The sequence below is a fragment of the Vigna unguiculata genome, chromosome 1 (genome assembly GCF_037176805.1).
Source record: "Vigna unguiculata cultivar grain cowpea cultivar isolate G323 ecotype 2 chromosome 1, ASM3717680v1, whole genome shotgun sequence".
NCBI classification, from domain to species: Eukaryota; Viridiplantae; Streptophyta; class Magnoliopsida; order Fabales; family Fabaceae; genus Vigna; species Vigna unguiculata.
In genome coordinates this window covers 46014649-46030566 of record NC_140792.1, presented here as the reverse complement: position 1 = coordinate 46030566, position 15918 = coordinate 46014649, and the positions used below count along the sequence as shown (strand labels likewise).

At 33.1% G+C, this 15918-nt stretch overlaps 1 protein-coding gene across 1 annotated transcript; it reads right to left on the bottom strand.

Moving 5' to 3' along the window:
- Positions 1-7536: 7536 nt before the first annotated feature.
- On the bottom strand, positions 7537-15231 carry EMB2656 (ARM repeat superfamily protein). Its single transcript, XM_028074316.2, has 12 exons — positions 14813-15231; positions 14408-14611; positions 13775-13920; positions 13410-13678; positions 11814-11911; positions 11072-11219; positions 10549-10988; positions 9541-10055; positions 9387-9447; positions 8998-9276; positions 8339-8600; positions 7537-8115 (listed from the first exon to the last, which is right to left on the bottom strand). Exons 1-12 carry the CDS (start codon positions 15188-15190, stop codon positions 7805-7807), a joined length of 3111 nt encoding a protein of 1036 aa, XP_027930117.2. The 5' UTR covers positions 15191-15231; the 3' UTR covers positions 7537-7804.
- Between the last annotated feature and the right edge of the window lie 687 nt (positions 15232-15918).

Sequence of the window (15918 nt, the reverse complement as noted above, 5' to 3'; positions counted from 1 at the left end):
GGACGGTGAAGCAATTGCCCCGAAAATCCAAACAAAGTCTTAAGAAACAGGAAATTGACTCAATCTCTTACATGAATTCATTATTAATAAAACAAAATAGCATTTAATTATATAACTTATAAAAAATGACTTCTTACAATAAAAAGAAGTATGAATAGATTTGTTTTCCCATGACATTTTTCAATGTAATTCCGTAATCTTAAAAAATCTCTATTTAGTTTCAATTTTATTTGAAATTAATTAATGGTGTGTCTTTCCTTATATTGTTGTTACCAACAATAGTGTTACGAGAGTGACAATGTATTATACTAAAAGTAGGAAATATAGCATCACCTAAAAGTGACAACTATTTCATCAAGTGCAACAAGACTATCAACTATATGAACCTTTTCTTTTGGTGTGTAATATTGTTCTTCAATATCAAAAGTAATATTCTTTCTTCTTTGTGTTTAAACTTTATAAAGTGAAATTGCAAAATGTCTCCTAGAATCTTAAAATTTTTTGTGATTTTAATTCACAATATAAATGAATTATTTGTGAAGTAGTGAATGATAACCTTTTAAGCACTTAAAATCAAATTAAAAAATATAAAATTTGCTAATTTATTATAGACAAACTTACCTAGAGTATATTAGATTCATTTAAAGGTATTTTATAAAAATCAAATGCGAATTCTCGATAAACATGGAGTTATGGCTAGACTTGCGTTGGAACACCCGTGGAAGGAAATGCGATTTTTATTATCTATTATTTTACATTACTTTCCGACACAATTCACAATAATTTTAAGAAAGAGATCACGTTAATAATAGAAACGGCGAAACTCTTTATTAAATTAAATAAAAGTGGTTTTTTAGAGATAAGAGTTGAGTGAAATGAGAGACTAAAAGGTGATAATAATATTAAAATAAGAAAAGGAGAATGAGTGTGAGATAATATTATTGAATCATTACGTTTTCCACATGCAATAATTATTTATTAATAAAGGCCGCATTTAAACGTGTAAATTAGTTCCACGTTAATAATGAAATAAGTAAAAGGTTTTCACAACTTCATTATTTTCTCTCTTTTAAAGAACGGACTCATTCTCGAGTTAAAATTTGGGTATAATCATTATATTTTCCTTCTCATCGTGGTACTCTTTAAGACAGAAATGAAGGCTTTTCGAGAAAAAATGTCTATTCCTATGCATTTTCAAATTACAAATCCTGTTAGGAATAATGAGCGGAAGAAAATTAATAATCGAATCACTCATTGATATTTAGTTTCACTTTCAATAATTCGATAAGTATATATCTCAACACGAAGGAGGTATTGAAAGTCTTATATCGATTAGAGATAAAGTTAAATTATAATATAAAATTAAATATATTTTTGATTTTTTAACTTTTAATAACAATTGAAATCAATTTCTTTTTGAAATTTTTGTCTAATTTAGTCCTCAAACTTTATAAACATGTGAATTTAGGCCTTTTAACTTTTTAATCAAATTTTGTTAAATTTATTTGACGTTTCAAATGCGTTTCATGATAACATTTGAGTTGTTAATACTTTCGTTTGACATATTTTTACTTCAATGTTAGTTGAGAAACATATTTGAAATTTTAAATAAATTTATTAAAATTTGGTTAAAAAATTAAATCTTCACATTTTAAAAATGAAAGACTAAATTGGTCCAATTTAAAATTCACTTTTTTAACAAAAAAGAACTTTTTTAATCGAAAAACTAAAAGAAATGTTATCCTCGAAACATATTCAAACCCATTTTTAGAATGTTTATTACTTCATTTAGTTTTCTACGGGAGTTTTCATTTTAAAGCAACTTTGTTAAAGAAACAATTGAATACTGAATATATACACTCCCCGTCAACAAAAATTTTGTTCCATGATTTATTAACTCGATCATTTTAAAGCTGTAAAGGTTTATCATTTCTACTGTACCCAAAAAAATGGTTCATACTTTTTAAAGCATGTTTAGTAGGAGTGTCCACGAATTGAACATTGGATATTACCGAATTATGACGTATTTGTTTGTTCTCCTCTGTGTGTTTTCAGAGTCATATGAATTTGTCTTTATATATGTAAGTAAGCATTGGAAATGGTCGAAAAATTCAAGACTCTATCAAATCGGGTAAAAGCATGCATGCATCCATGCATCTCCATGCGCTCACCTTCCCAGAAAATTATGCAAACCCCAACACAACTCTCCCACCAATAAGATTCCTCTTTGCTCACACCAAACTACTATTATTGTAATCTTTAATTCAAGAAAAATAAACTATTCTAATTTTTAACGCATGTATGCATGCGTTGATTCATGGCTAGCTAATAAAAAAAAGGAAGCTAGTCATAGTCATTGTTATTTCTCTCGTCACTTCCGTTTTAAAGTGTGCAAATACGTATACTTTTTCACTATTACTTGTGTTCTCTTGCGTAAGAGCATGTTGAATGTTTCTTCCCTCAAAAACAATGGCGGTGATGAACCAAACCGAAAGAGTCACGTCCGTTATTTTTGAATTTTGTGCCCTTTTTTTTCTGTTTACATTTGCCTAATGTTATCGAATTGCAGAGTCGTTCAAGTTCACACATGATGTGGTGTTCATCTTTGACATTAATCTTACAGAGTCCCACCAAAGTTAACCACTAATTCGGCGCTTATTATTTTACAAACTTGATGATGAAGGATAATATTATTTTAACCTATCTCGTAGATTTTCGCGTTCATTATATTAGTAATATTTTTTAGGTTCACTCATTATAATAACAGTACGTGGTCGAGGGGACCATAGTTTATGTTTTGATGAAGTTAACAATAATAGTATGAATTATTGATAATAATATTAAGTTTTAATTGAACGGTCAATGCGAGATTAACGCTCTCTCTCGTGCATGTGTGAATAAGATTCCCTAATGCGATTATAATGGCATGGTTACAAATAAGATTAATGCAGAATCTTGCGCTAGTGCGCATGTTTAGTAATGAATAAGCAAGGTTTTGTTTTTTTAGTGTTTTTTGTTTGCTGAGGTTCACGAACACGGACCACACACAAAGTTGGTCGGTGTGTGGTGGACATTGGCTTTGCTAACTGTAACCTAACAAAGGATCTTTCGATATGATTCCTCATGCACTCGTATACCTTATATATTCATCTACTAATTTTGTTTACCTACTTACGTTTCTTGGCTTAAATATCTTTTTGGTCCTTATTTTCGTAATGTTTGTTGCGGATGGTCATCATTTTGACAGAATGTTTAAAATGATCCTCATTTTCGCAATTCGTGTTTTATTTGATCTTTTTATGTAATGTCGTTTAAATCATTAACGAAGCATTATACAGTTGGTACGGTTTGTATTAAGGTGTGTTATGTGTACTGTACATACAAACCATGCCACCTGTACAATGCTCCGTTAATGATTTAAACAATGTTACAGAAAAGGACCAAATAAAACACGAATTGCAAAAATGAGGACCATTTTAAACATTCGGTCAAAATGATGACCATTTTAAACATTTTGTCAAAATAAGGACCATCCACAACAAACACTACGAAGATATGAGGACCAAAAAAATATTTAAGCCTACGTTTTTCTCTATCATATAAAAACCCTAAAGCACAAAAAACCTAATAAATGATAGCAAGGTTTAACAGAAATGTTGTTCATATAATTTACGGAATTATTAATTTTTCCGATTCCTATATATAAGAGAAATATAAGCGGCAATATCCTTATTATTGGTTAAACTTTATTAAAATTTAGAAATCGTAAAAATTAATTACATGTATTTCAGATGCAGTTATTAATCAACAATAATCTTAACATAATTAAGTCGGAACAATACTATTTTCATGACTAATATTATTTTTATGTTGCATAGAGATTTTTAGTGGTGCTATATATATGCAGCGAAAGTTAACCGACAATGTTTGGTAAACAGTAGCAGAACATTTACTCACACCTGTTAGTTTATTAGTGAGTCATGTGTTGAGATTTTCGAAAACACTGTTGTCCCTAACCTCATACTGTAAGGGAAATATTGGTTCATCATAGTTTCGGAGGATTCCTCGGAGATAATTTGATTCTGACAAAAATAAAATAAGTATGTTGTTTTACAATTTAAATTATAGAGTCCACATCAGTGACGTATGTTAAAAGTTAATTGGTATTAATCATCAAAATGAAACTATAATTTGAATTAATTAAGAAATGCCCACGACACTGATGAAGGAAATTGGACAGTGACAGTTTCCAAGTTACCTTTTAATTTGCTTTAAAACTGTCATCTGGCTTGCCTCCACTATTATGCATTCACCAAATGAATTCATAGATTCTTTGTAGCTATATAGAGAAAATGGCGTATTGTTCTCACTATTTCCTTCTGAATTTCTGTCAGCATATTAAAATTCCACTCAGACAGCACTATTATAAAATTTGGATGTTATTAATTAGTTCCCCGACAATGCACAAGCAAGTGAGCAAAACATCAATGTTGTGTTACATATAAATAGTCAACAATAACATATCAAACTCGTACTAGTTTAGCAACCCATGTGTGTGCTGAGATTTCATGCCTCACTTGAAGGATGCAGCATATGCTCATATACGCAAATGAAGTTATGTTAAACTATATACTAATTCGTATTTATATAGATCCCCAATCAAAATATTATCCTTATGTTTTTCTATTATAATTTTCTCACCTTCTCTACAACAAAAGTTTAGGCCTTTGGTCCACACATATACTCAGAAAACCCTTTTTTTTCCTTACAGAAATTCTTCATTCCCGCGTAATGTATGGGGTGGCATTAAGTGACATGCACGTACGCAATTACCAAGGAGGAAAAAATGAGTATATTGATGGTAACATTGAATTCTTACTTAGACGCAAAGGATACTCCTTTAGGTTATGGATGGTGATGTTATTGCATTGCAACCATCATCCCCACTCACTATTCACTTTTGTTGTAACTTTGGAGTTTTCGTTCAATGGTTAGCCTGTAAAACTTTTTGAAACTTTTATACGTCTAGTTCATGGTGAAATAGTGATTATCGATTCAGAATTGATTGGAATGAATCAACTTTAAATAATTTTAAGTTGATCTAGTTTCCTCTTTGTTTATTGCACTCACTTTTGCATCATGTAGTTATTTAAGTCATGGTCTAAGAAAATGAAGGGACAAAGCAGTGGGACCAGGTATTGTGCAGAGAGACAAATTGTCCATTTGAAAGACTTAGGTATAGATGTAAATACCCCACACTGATTGATTGATTGCAGATAATGTTCATTTTAAAAGGGAAGAGAGAAGAGAAAGAGCACGTTATTTTGTTTTGATTTATTTAACAATTTGGTTTGTTGAGAAGCTTGCACCTTTTGGGAGCATTATGAAAATGGGTGCGCATGGTGTCCACAAAGGAATGGTTGGGAGGGCAAAGGTTCCCTATTTATGGGGTTTGGATGTACTCTCCATGAAAGGGTTTATCAAACGTCTTTAGAGGATCTTTTGGTTACTTTTGGTACCTTCCAATCAAATTTAAAATAAAAAAATGATTTTTAACAATTAAATTTTCACAATGATATTTTTTAAATATTTTTTTTTATTTCAAAATCATTAAAAAATATCACTTCAAGTTATAATTAAAATTTAACCGTCAAAATATTATTTTCCTTTAAAATAATTGTGATTATTTTTTATGCTTAAGATTTGTGGATGGGAGGTGTTACCCAAATTTATCTATGGTCTGGTTACGTACAACATCGACATGACGACATTATTAAATGGGACCACGACATTATCCGGCATCATGGGTGATTCATTTCGGTCCATTCACCCCATAGTTTGCATTAAATTATAATCTTGGTGCTACTACACTATATCAAATTCTCATAAATCAAACATTACTGGTCTTGGATATATGCTTCCGTTCATATTTGCATTCAGTTATCCTACTGTGCAACTTTAATTAATTTATTCTACTATATGCAATAATTACATGGTCTCTATTATTCTTTCTTTAGCCCAAATTGAATATAAGAAGCCCAATAGTTAGTTACACGGTATGTGCTTTATCTACCAATGCAATACGTGTTGTATATAAAATGTAGAGACTATTTTTTTTTTAATTATTTTCATTTGAAAATAATACAAGTATTTTTTTTTTTCATGTGATGCAAGTTGACAGAGACATTGTATGGGTTGAGGATCATATTTTTCAAGGAATTTAAGTTTTTTCTTTGTTTCTTTAAAGATGGGTTTCGATTGTTCAAGTAATGTAGGTGGATGTTGGTTAATGTCAACCAATGTGGAAAAGAAAATCTCATTTTAACCCGCTCAACCGTAACCTAACATTTCAATAATTATATTCACAAAACGAAATCATTGTCCATGTGAAAATAATAACGCATCATACATTTATGTATAAAAATCACACTAGATTCTATTAACGTTTTCCATTAATTTTGAACGAAAATAATAAAACAAATCGTTTTAGAAACTTAAAGAACACAAATTATTCAAATAAGTTGAACAGGTTAAATCACAAAAGTAGAATTTAACCTGTGTAATACAGCTCGTAACTTCACTTCATCTTTAGCCTACACACACACACACGTGTTATGCAGATAATTCAGATATAGACTCAATCATCAATTATTAGATTATTGGATTATAGAATCAATGAGAAACCGGTTGAATTGGCCTAATTATCATATCGTGTTAATTAAAAAATCAAAAATATTATAGTTGAATATACAGTTTAAAATGTCACATAATGTTTTAAACTTACAGCACTTGATAACATTTTAATGTGTAATTTTATTTCAAAATACACGGTTAGATTAAAAAATCATCTTATGATTTACATTTGAAAATTATTAGAACAATTCATAATTACCGTAATATAGTGTTCAAACATATAAGTCATTATATTTTAATCCTTCAATTTTACAAAACATCACATGAACGATCGAAATGATGTTTAATTTAAGCTAGAAAAAAAATTGATGAAAATCTCTTTTTTTTTAGAAAAGGTATTGATACTAAATAAAGAAGAAGAACTACATTGCTTTTAAAATAAAGGTAAACAGTACTATTAACATGTTATTGAATAAAATGATTCAATCAAAATTTTCTTTCAAAGTAACTCGATCTATCTTCTAACAAAAATAATTTCGAAATGGAAAAAAAAAATATCGAACACTAAACTGTTAAGATTAAAACATATATAGTGTAACTTTCACGCTCAACACATTCTTTATATGACTTTTTAAAGGAAAAAGTTCAATTGAGGGTCATACTTTACAATTGAAATTCACCTATAATAATTTTTCATCCAAAATAAATTCTATTAATCTAACATTTGATTATGGTAGAAATATTATGAACTACAGTTTTTATAGCTAGCTTGTTAGAGTTTACCGTCTTAGACAAGGTACAGGTTGATAGCTCGTCCACTTAGTGTTAAAGGTTCTTTTTTGTTGTCTGCAAAATATAAAAAGCAAAAAGATGAAGCTTCAAAAGAATTTGTACACCAGTAAATAAGCAATCGCCTGAAACTACCAACATTTCATATCATACAACAATGACATAGAAGAAAGCCAACGAAGTAATTCCTAAACACAATTCACTCCAATTCGTTGGGGTACTAGTACTGTTATGTACTGTGACTTACAGTTAAATGCAAGCTAAACTAATGATGCACTCTTCTGTACAGAACCTGCAACCTAAGTATTCAAACAATACAACAACATGATGTTAACAAAGTAAAGACTATTAGATGTATCACATCAGGTACATATTGACAGTACTAATCGGATGCATCAGAATCGTCAGATGTCACATCAGAGTCTTCTTCCTGTTCATTAATTTCATCAATTTTGAGCGATCTACTAGCAGAAGACATTTTGTTAATTGCTGCGGTTTTGCTTGCTCTCTCTGAGCGACTTTTTACAGTATGATGGGTGGTTGGAACCACAGAAAGTGATTCTTCGTCAGAATTTTCTTCCTCAATCCTCACCCTTCTCCTGGAACGTGTTGGCCTGGTCACGGGTGCAGCTGGTGTTTGTGGCATTGAAACAGGGCCATCCAAATCCAGGTCACAGTCAAGTTCTAATTTTCCTTGGATAAGGTGAGAGAAGAAATAGATTAGCAGTAATAAAAGATTTTGAAAGGGAATCCAAAACAACAGTAAAACAACAATGCAGAAGCACGAAAGCCATTGGTTTGAAAAGTTATACCATAGGCAAATGAATGTTGAGGAAATAACGAAATTAAGATTAAAAATCACTTCCAAATACTGCATTCCTTTTAAACATATCAGAAGAGAAAATCAAAGAAATACCCAAAATAAGCTTAACGTCATCTTGCAACAATTCCTGATCTGGGAGGCTATCAACTGTCCTGAGACGCTCAGACATGCGTTTCAATTCTTTAACTAGGTCTTTCTCTGAAGATACACATTCAACCACGTGATACAAAAGCTTCCTCATACATTTTATTGGCCCTTGTTCTGATATCCGAAAATGAAGCAAAACGAGTATTCTACATAAAGCGGACACGTAAGCCTTCTCAGCAGCTGTCTTCTTCGATGGAAAGCTCACCACCTTAAGAAAATACAGGGTAAGGGAAAAGACAAAACAATCTTTCATTCAATTCCAATCATCCAATATTTTCATTCAATTGCTAACCATCTGATACAAAATCCATGCATATCATAACCATTTAGTGAATTTTTTCCTTCAACAAAACAAATAACTTCAGTAATAGATTATGCTTATTAATTTAATTTTCAAGCTATATTGCCCACTGACGTTTGCATACAATGAATGCTTATGAAATGTAGTTTATGCATCAAATTCAGAAACAGCAAATTAATCGGAATAACCAGTTCTGCCACTGTCGAATCTTAGTAAGGTACCATAGTATATTGTGCCTATTGCGATGTGAACAAAATTCAAGTATTAGCGTACAATAAATAACTTCAAATTTGTGGATGATTACCTCTACGGCTATGCGTAGTGCAAGCCCCTCCTCACCACAATCAAATGGAACTTCTGCACATTTATCTGTGACTTGTGGCTGTTCCGTGGTAGTACTTTCACAGTCAGGTTGAGCCTCTTTAACGTACAGGGGAATCTGCACCATCTGAAGCATAAAACGGGAAGCTTGAACAGCACGCTTACGCATCTGAGACACCGTAAAATTAGAACCAGCATAATTGCCAAAAATTCCTGGCCACATTGAACGCATTACTGGCATGAAACTCTTCACTATGCCCCTCTGTATTTTTGGAAATAAAACAATTAAGGCGTTAACTGAAATTTAAGTTCAAATAAAGTAAAAAAATTAAGAATGTAATACACAGAAAATATGATATGAGAAACACTTGCCTTGTGATTGGTCGAGAGACATGGGTAAAGCTCAAAGAAAACAGACAAACATTGCTTCAACCTGGTCGACAAGAGATAAATTAAATCTCATGTGCTGCTAGTGCAGAGAAAGAATAGTTCAAACATGGAGGAGGAGGAAATTAACAAATCTCACCTGTGCAAGTGTTCCGACACCTCACTGAAATACAAGTAAATGAGTTTTGATAAAAGAATAGGATGCAAAGAGATCGGTAAACTAGGATAGTTGTCACTTAGAAGAAGAATCTTCGCAAATCCCTCTCCAAGTATAGCATGCACGCATTCATCTTCGTTGCTAGGTAAAGGACTCGACCAATCATCATTTTCAAAGCCCCCATATAAGATATCAAGCGTCTCAATATCTAAATCCCCTTCTGAATCAGAAATGTTCACAGGACAAAAGGTCGACTTCTCACTGTTTATTTGGCATGGAATATTGAGCTTTAACACCTTGTCAACTTCTTCAGGTCCATGCCACATTACAAGATCAATTAATGCTTTACAAGCCTCTATACTGATTGAATGTGGCCCCTTAATATATGAAATCCTCAACTGTTTCAAAAGTTCTGCACTTGGTTTCCTTTCCAGAAGGCCATAAAGACCAAGGCATCTGACTGCAATCCTTTGCACGTCCAAGTGAGCTTGTTTGGCCTGCGCATTTCATTTCCCACGCCGATAAACAATTAGCAGTTAGTGACCTCAAGCATGTATCGGAAAGAGCTGAGTTGGCTCTCGTCAAACAGTTTCTATATAGAAAAAGGCATATAGTGTGGTATATCTACGAATTAGCCTATATTGAGTCAAAACGAAAAAGTATTAGCCTATATGTATCATATCAATTTGTCAACTTTTAGTATTATTACTATTATTATCATAAGGAAACATAGCGAAGGAATTACATCAATAAATGAGACACTCTAACTATTCAAGCTTGGATAGATTTATAATTACATAGTTATGAATCACATTTTTCTAAATTTTCGCCCCATTTTAAATATTGCTATAGATTGGTGAGGTTCCTCAAAAAAACATTGATGGTGCAAGAATAAATTCCTGCCAGAATAAATCTGCTAAAATTGATTAATACACAATTAAAGTTAGTTAAACGCCTGAAAACAATAGGGAGAGACGCGGCAATGCTTACCCCAGGAAGTAGTAAGGTTTGGAGTAGCTCATCAGGCGTAATGGCCTTGCCCTGAAGTATTCGCAGTGATTTTGCATTTTTTAGCAAAAGACCAGTTAGAGAGAGGCTGTGCATCCACTGCACATGATTTGCTGTTCTCTCCTTGCAAGGTTGGGCGAGCTCTTCAATGATTGCAAGAACAACTTCTTCAAATTCACCAGCAGCGGCATGGACTTTACTTGCGAAACTGGCTACAGCTTCAGCCCAATCATTGTCTCCACCAAAACTTAATCCATCTCCTAGAACAACTATATTCCCTTCATCGTCCTCCTCATGCTCAGGACACTTGCACATAAGCTCGTGCAAAAATGCACCAGCAGCCTTTCTATTTGTAGCATCGGAAAAATCAAACATGGCACCAAGCAAAAGCAGCTGCCGAGTCGCAAACCGATGGTTTGACCCTGAAAATAGTCGATTAGTCTACTTAAGTATACATAAACGGTTTTGGTGTGTATCAAAGTTATCCATATAAACATATGCTCACCGGCATTTATATGAGCTCTGACCAATTCAATATATTCATTAACTGTTGCCGGAAGAATTTTTTCTAGAAGGTCATTTCTATCTGATGCTTCTGCCGCATATACTTCTGCTTCAGTGCCCATTGTTGCTGCAGCATCAGAACCTTTTGCCTATTGGGGTAAAATTATAATCCTTAGTGGTATAAAAAGAAAGAAAGAAATCCTAATAATTGCAAATTAGTTTCCAAGCGGTAAAACATAAATGCATGATGAAGATCAGAATTTTGACAAGAAAAGCCTGCCTTCTTGTTTGATTATTTCTTAATAGCATATTCTTTCTACCAGGAAGATATGCACTAATGTGCTGGCAGAATTCTAAATGTAGAGACCTTTATTCACATTAGATATGGAAACTTGATCCTTTTTTCTCTTTCGAGAAATAAGAAACACTGCCAGAAATGCAAGGAAAGCATACCCTGATACTGACTGATAAAGATCTTGAGGAGGTCGAAATATGCACATTGGAAGGAAAACAAATAATCCAGATAAACTGTATTTTGCAGAAATTATTAACGCTAGCCTACGTTGCTTAATACTGGTAACATAATAGTGTAAATTTGAACATTTTATGTCCGTTTTGCTCTAATTCTTGCATTCATTCAGACACTATTCCATAGTTAACAAAATGAGAAAAAACAGGATACACTCTTTTTCAGGGGTTGCATTTAAAGAGATAAATAAATATGAAAATAGGATTTTACTCACGTGCGCTTCTGACTGTAAATGCTTGCAAACAGTCCTCCAATAAAGAGCAGCCTCTGCTTCCATCAGCTGAATGCTTGGTGGGCAATCAATCGTATCTCCTACAAATAAAATGGAAAACAATAAATTATGACCCAACAGAGTCAGTTCAACATTAATCCCCACCTAGCTGCTAAAAAAATAAGTTAAAATCTAGTGATAGCAATCAATAAAGAAACCAATTTTCTGGAAGGAATAAAATAGCTTAAGTTGTTAAGCATGACTGAAGGAACACAGTGACTAAGTAAAATCCTATTAATCTTTTTGTTTGCTTTTTAAGCTCGTTCTTGGGAAATATTAAGAAGTCGAATATACAAAAATTAGTTAAATGTTTCACATCATACAAACATATATCATTAATGATGTTAATTTTCATCATTCTATTAGTCATTTTACATTTACAAAATCAACTTTTTTGATTATTTTTAACCTAGTCATCATTTGGATCTCTGTTTGGAACTAATTGAATATTAGTTACTATGATATAATTATATTACTAATTTCCGTTATTTTGTCTAATAATTAAAAAGGCGAAACAAGATTGAAATCAAAAATAGTGTAGACAGTGGGTCAAATTTGAGACTTCCAAACGCTACTTGCACCGGAGTATATGCGTCTATCATGGGATGATGCGCGCCAAGCACCAGTTCGACAAGGAGCTGGTTTCTTCCGTCCAAGTGCATGCACCCAGGGTGTAACATGTGGCATTGGCGCCGCTTTTGCTAGCGTGGCACTTTTGGCTTATTTATCCTTATTTTCTTCATAAGAAAAGCGGTCTTTTTTGTTTTTTTCTGGAAGTGTGGAACAAGTTTTGACGGTTTTTTGGGCCGTTAGGTTTCCTTGGAGAACTCTTCCTTGATATCCACCTTTTTCCACTATTCATCTTTTCTTTTTTTCCTCTTCATGACATTGACAATGGAGACCTAAACTCAACTAAACTCTCATATAATTGGTACGTATGTATTTCTATTCAATATTAGTATTTTGTTTCTATATTTAATATTTGTTGCGGTTTGATCATATATCTTGATATTTAATAATTGGATATTAGAAAATATTTTTTGTAATATAGAATCAAAGCAAAATATCTAATAAAACTTGTATCTATGAAGTTTTCGTCGTTAGTTGTCTTAAACCATTGTTATGAAGAAAAGTTTGTTTCAGTGTTCAAGGAATTGATTTAAAATAAGGAAACCTAAGTCTATTCTACTAAAGAATTAGGATTTGACCAAATGTGTAAATTGACTTAGCACTAAATTGGATTGAAGGTAAGTAACTATGTGCATGAGAGTAGGATTCAGTGAAATCTAACCCTAACTCTAATCTATCATATTATTTTCAATCTAATTCAAAGAAATATTCTTTTATCTAAATTATATATCGATTCCGATCATATATTGCACAAGTAAGTCCTTTGGGAGAAGGATAATTACTTACTATTAACTATCATACGACTGATCCACCTACCATTTAACAAATCATGCTAACAATAATCAACATTTACCAACACTCAAACGTAAAGCAAATAAAAAACCGTTCAAACTGCAAACGCTTACTAACCTTCTGTCCTGTCACCATTTGACGATATGTACTGCTGTATACTTGCCCCATTTTGTAGTTTTACTAAACCAGCTTTAAGAAGTGCCTCCATCACAGACTCACTAACTGATTCATAGGTTTCAACATCAAGATACTTCAAAAGTTCTACAGGTTCACCATTACAAGACTTCGTAAGCCATTCATCTTTCAATAGTTTAAAACATTCCTTTGAGACAGCAAGAGATCGATCAGCAAGTCCTCTCTGAAGAATTAATGTCCTGAGTTTAATACTGCAGAAGCAGGCAACGAAAGGGGGAAATATTAGCAAGGGTGTTTCAGTAAATTGCAAGTAGAAAAATAATAGAAGAAACATACGGACAACTTACCTTAAGCTTTGAAGAGGAAACTTATTAGCTAGAACACAGTATGCTGCTTTGCGTACAGATTCACTCACATCCAAGGTACAATCGATGATAACTTGAGAGGTTGCAGTAGAAGGTGGCAAAGATAACACAATCATCTTCCGAACATCCTGCACAGCATTTCAAAATTAATAATGGAAATAATACGTCTCTGCATACACACACCAGCCATCGTAAATGTTTAGTGCAGATATTTTTCATTCAAAGACAATACATAAGATCCGAAACTCCGTAATTAGATTAAAAAGGAAAGTAAATGTCGACTAACACAATATGATTTTAGTCAAAATCGTAAGATATATATATCTCCTGTACTCAAATCAATGAAGTAGAAAATAAAAAAATTAGTGTACCCAAATAACCATAAGGTGCAGGCAGGCTCTGAGATAATGGTATGGCCGTAGAGCAGTTACAGTATAATGCACAGCCATGCTAATTAATAGCAACAGAATATGATGCTTTTGGCTAAAACCCTCAGTAGAAATTGCACCTAATATAATAAAAACCTACTAAAATCCTGAACATGAAACCACACAATTGATCCAGACCGAAGTAGGATACAAAAGGAAATCGACGTGATCTGATCGTAACACTCACTGCATTCTGTTCCAAAGGGAGCACCTCGAGGTACAAATCAAGGATGTCACTATTCACAGAGTCGTTCACAAAGCGTGAAAGTGCTCTAACCGCAAAAGTACGCACAACAGGAATCTTGTCCCGTACCCTCACCATCATCCACTCAATCACCTCATCCCATAGCTCATTGCTCACTTCTGCGTCATCTGGAAGCCGCAATATTATCTACAATTCAACAAATCCGAGATATTAGCTCTAATTTCAACAATCTTCCGTGCAATCATAATCCTTGAACTTGTAAGCATTTTTCACCTCAGTATGAGACTTCATAAAACCATCCCTTCAGTGACTAATATAAATAAAATTCAGTAAAATGCAGCAAAATCGGAGATTAAATAGTGCTTGGAAATTATGAGAATCCGTTACCTCGGAGACGATCTGGCACGCTCGAAATCTGGCGGTTTTGTTGGATGCCGTAGCGGCAGATAGGAGAAACTTGAGGAAGTAATCGAGGAACTCGTCAGAGGAAGAGGCGGCGAGAGCAGAGACGAAGGAGACGACGCGTTCAATGGAGACAAGGCGCCTCTGGAAGTCAAAGACAGGAGTTAGGGTTCTGGAGAAGGCGGAAAAGAAGACCGAAGAAGAAGAGGATTTGGATAGGAGGAGTGACAGTTCCTTGAGCTTTCGGTTGTGGGTGGCGTATGATGTTCGAGCCTCATCGAGAATGGCCGCAATTTTCAGCATCAATCGCTTCGCCTCCTCTGTGCCGTTGTCCTCCATGAGTTCCTCCTCTCGAACGGCCATGGCGTGAAATTCGTGTGTGGATGAATTCAAACTCTGAACTGAATCTCAATCCTCGCTTTTGGTTTTGAATTTGAGCGGGAGAAGAGTTCAGCTGTTTTTGGGCCTAAATCAACATGGGCCTGACAGCAGATATGGCCCTTTTATTAAAGTTGAGTATTACAATTACTTCCTTCATAATCAGACCATTGATTTTCCTCCCTTACACACACTTATCTTTGCTCAAAATTTCTAGAAGAATAAATATAATTAATATATATATATATATATATATATAAAGCATAAAGATTTTTTAGACTTTCCTTCCATGGAAAATTGTCGTGTAAGTTACAATCGTTTACTTTTATGATGAAGGAGAATTCAATGATGACACATCTTAAATGTATACCATTTTTTTCTAACATTGACCCAAGTGCTACTTAACCTTTAGATATTTATAAACATATTCAATTAAATTCACATATAGATTCATTACCGAAATCTCTATATCATTTATTGAGTGATTGCTAAGAATAATGTTGATAATATATTCTCAAACAAAACTTGTGAGTATGCTTTTCATCATTGATTAAACTTATTTGTTTGTTAACAGGCTAAATTCATTAATTCATTAATATTCACAAATTTCAGTAGACTTAACTTTTTTTTACTCCATATCAATTTACCACACATTAAACCCTATTATTTAAAATTAATGATGATAAAGCTGTCACTGATTTAATCATTTAAGA

Bases quoted from the DNA above. Each gene is read 5' to 3' on its own strand.
- EMB2656 (XM_028074316.2), bottom strand. From the start codon at position 15,190: ATGGCCGTTCGAGAGGAGGAACTCATGGAGGACAACGGCACAGAGGAG. The intron at 13,921-14,407 runs GTGAGTGTTACG...AATGCTGTGCAG, and splicing joins TCCCTTTGGAACAGAATGCA to GATGTTCGGAAGATGATTGT. The intron at 9,448-9,540 runs GTGAGATTTGTT...CTTGTCGACCAG, and splicing joins GTGTCGGAACACTTGCACAG to GTTGAAGCAATGTTTGTCTG.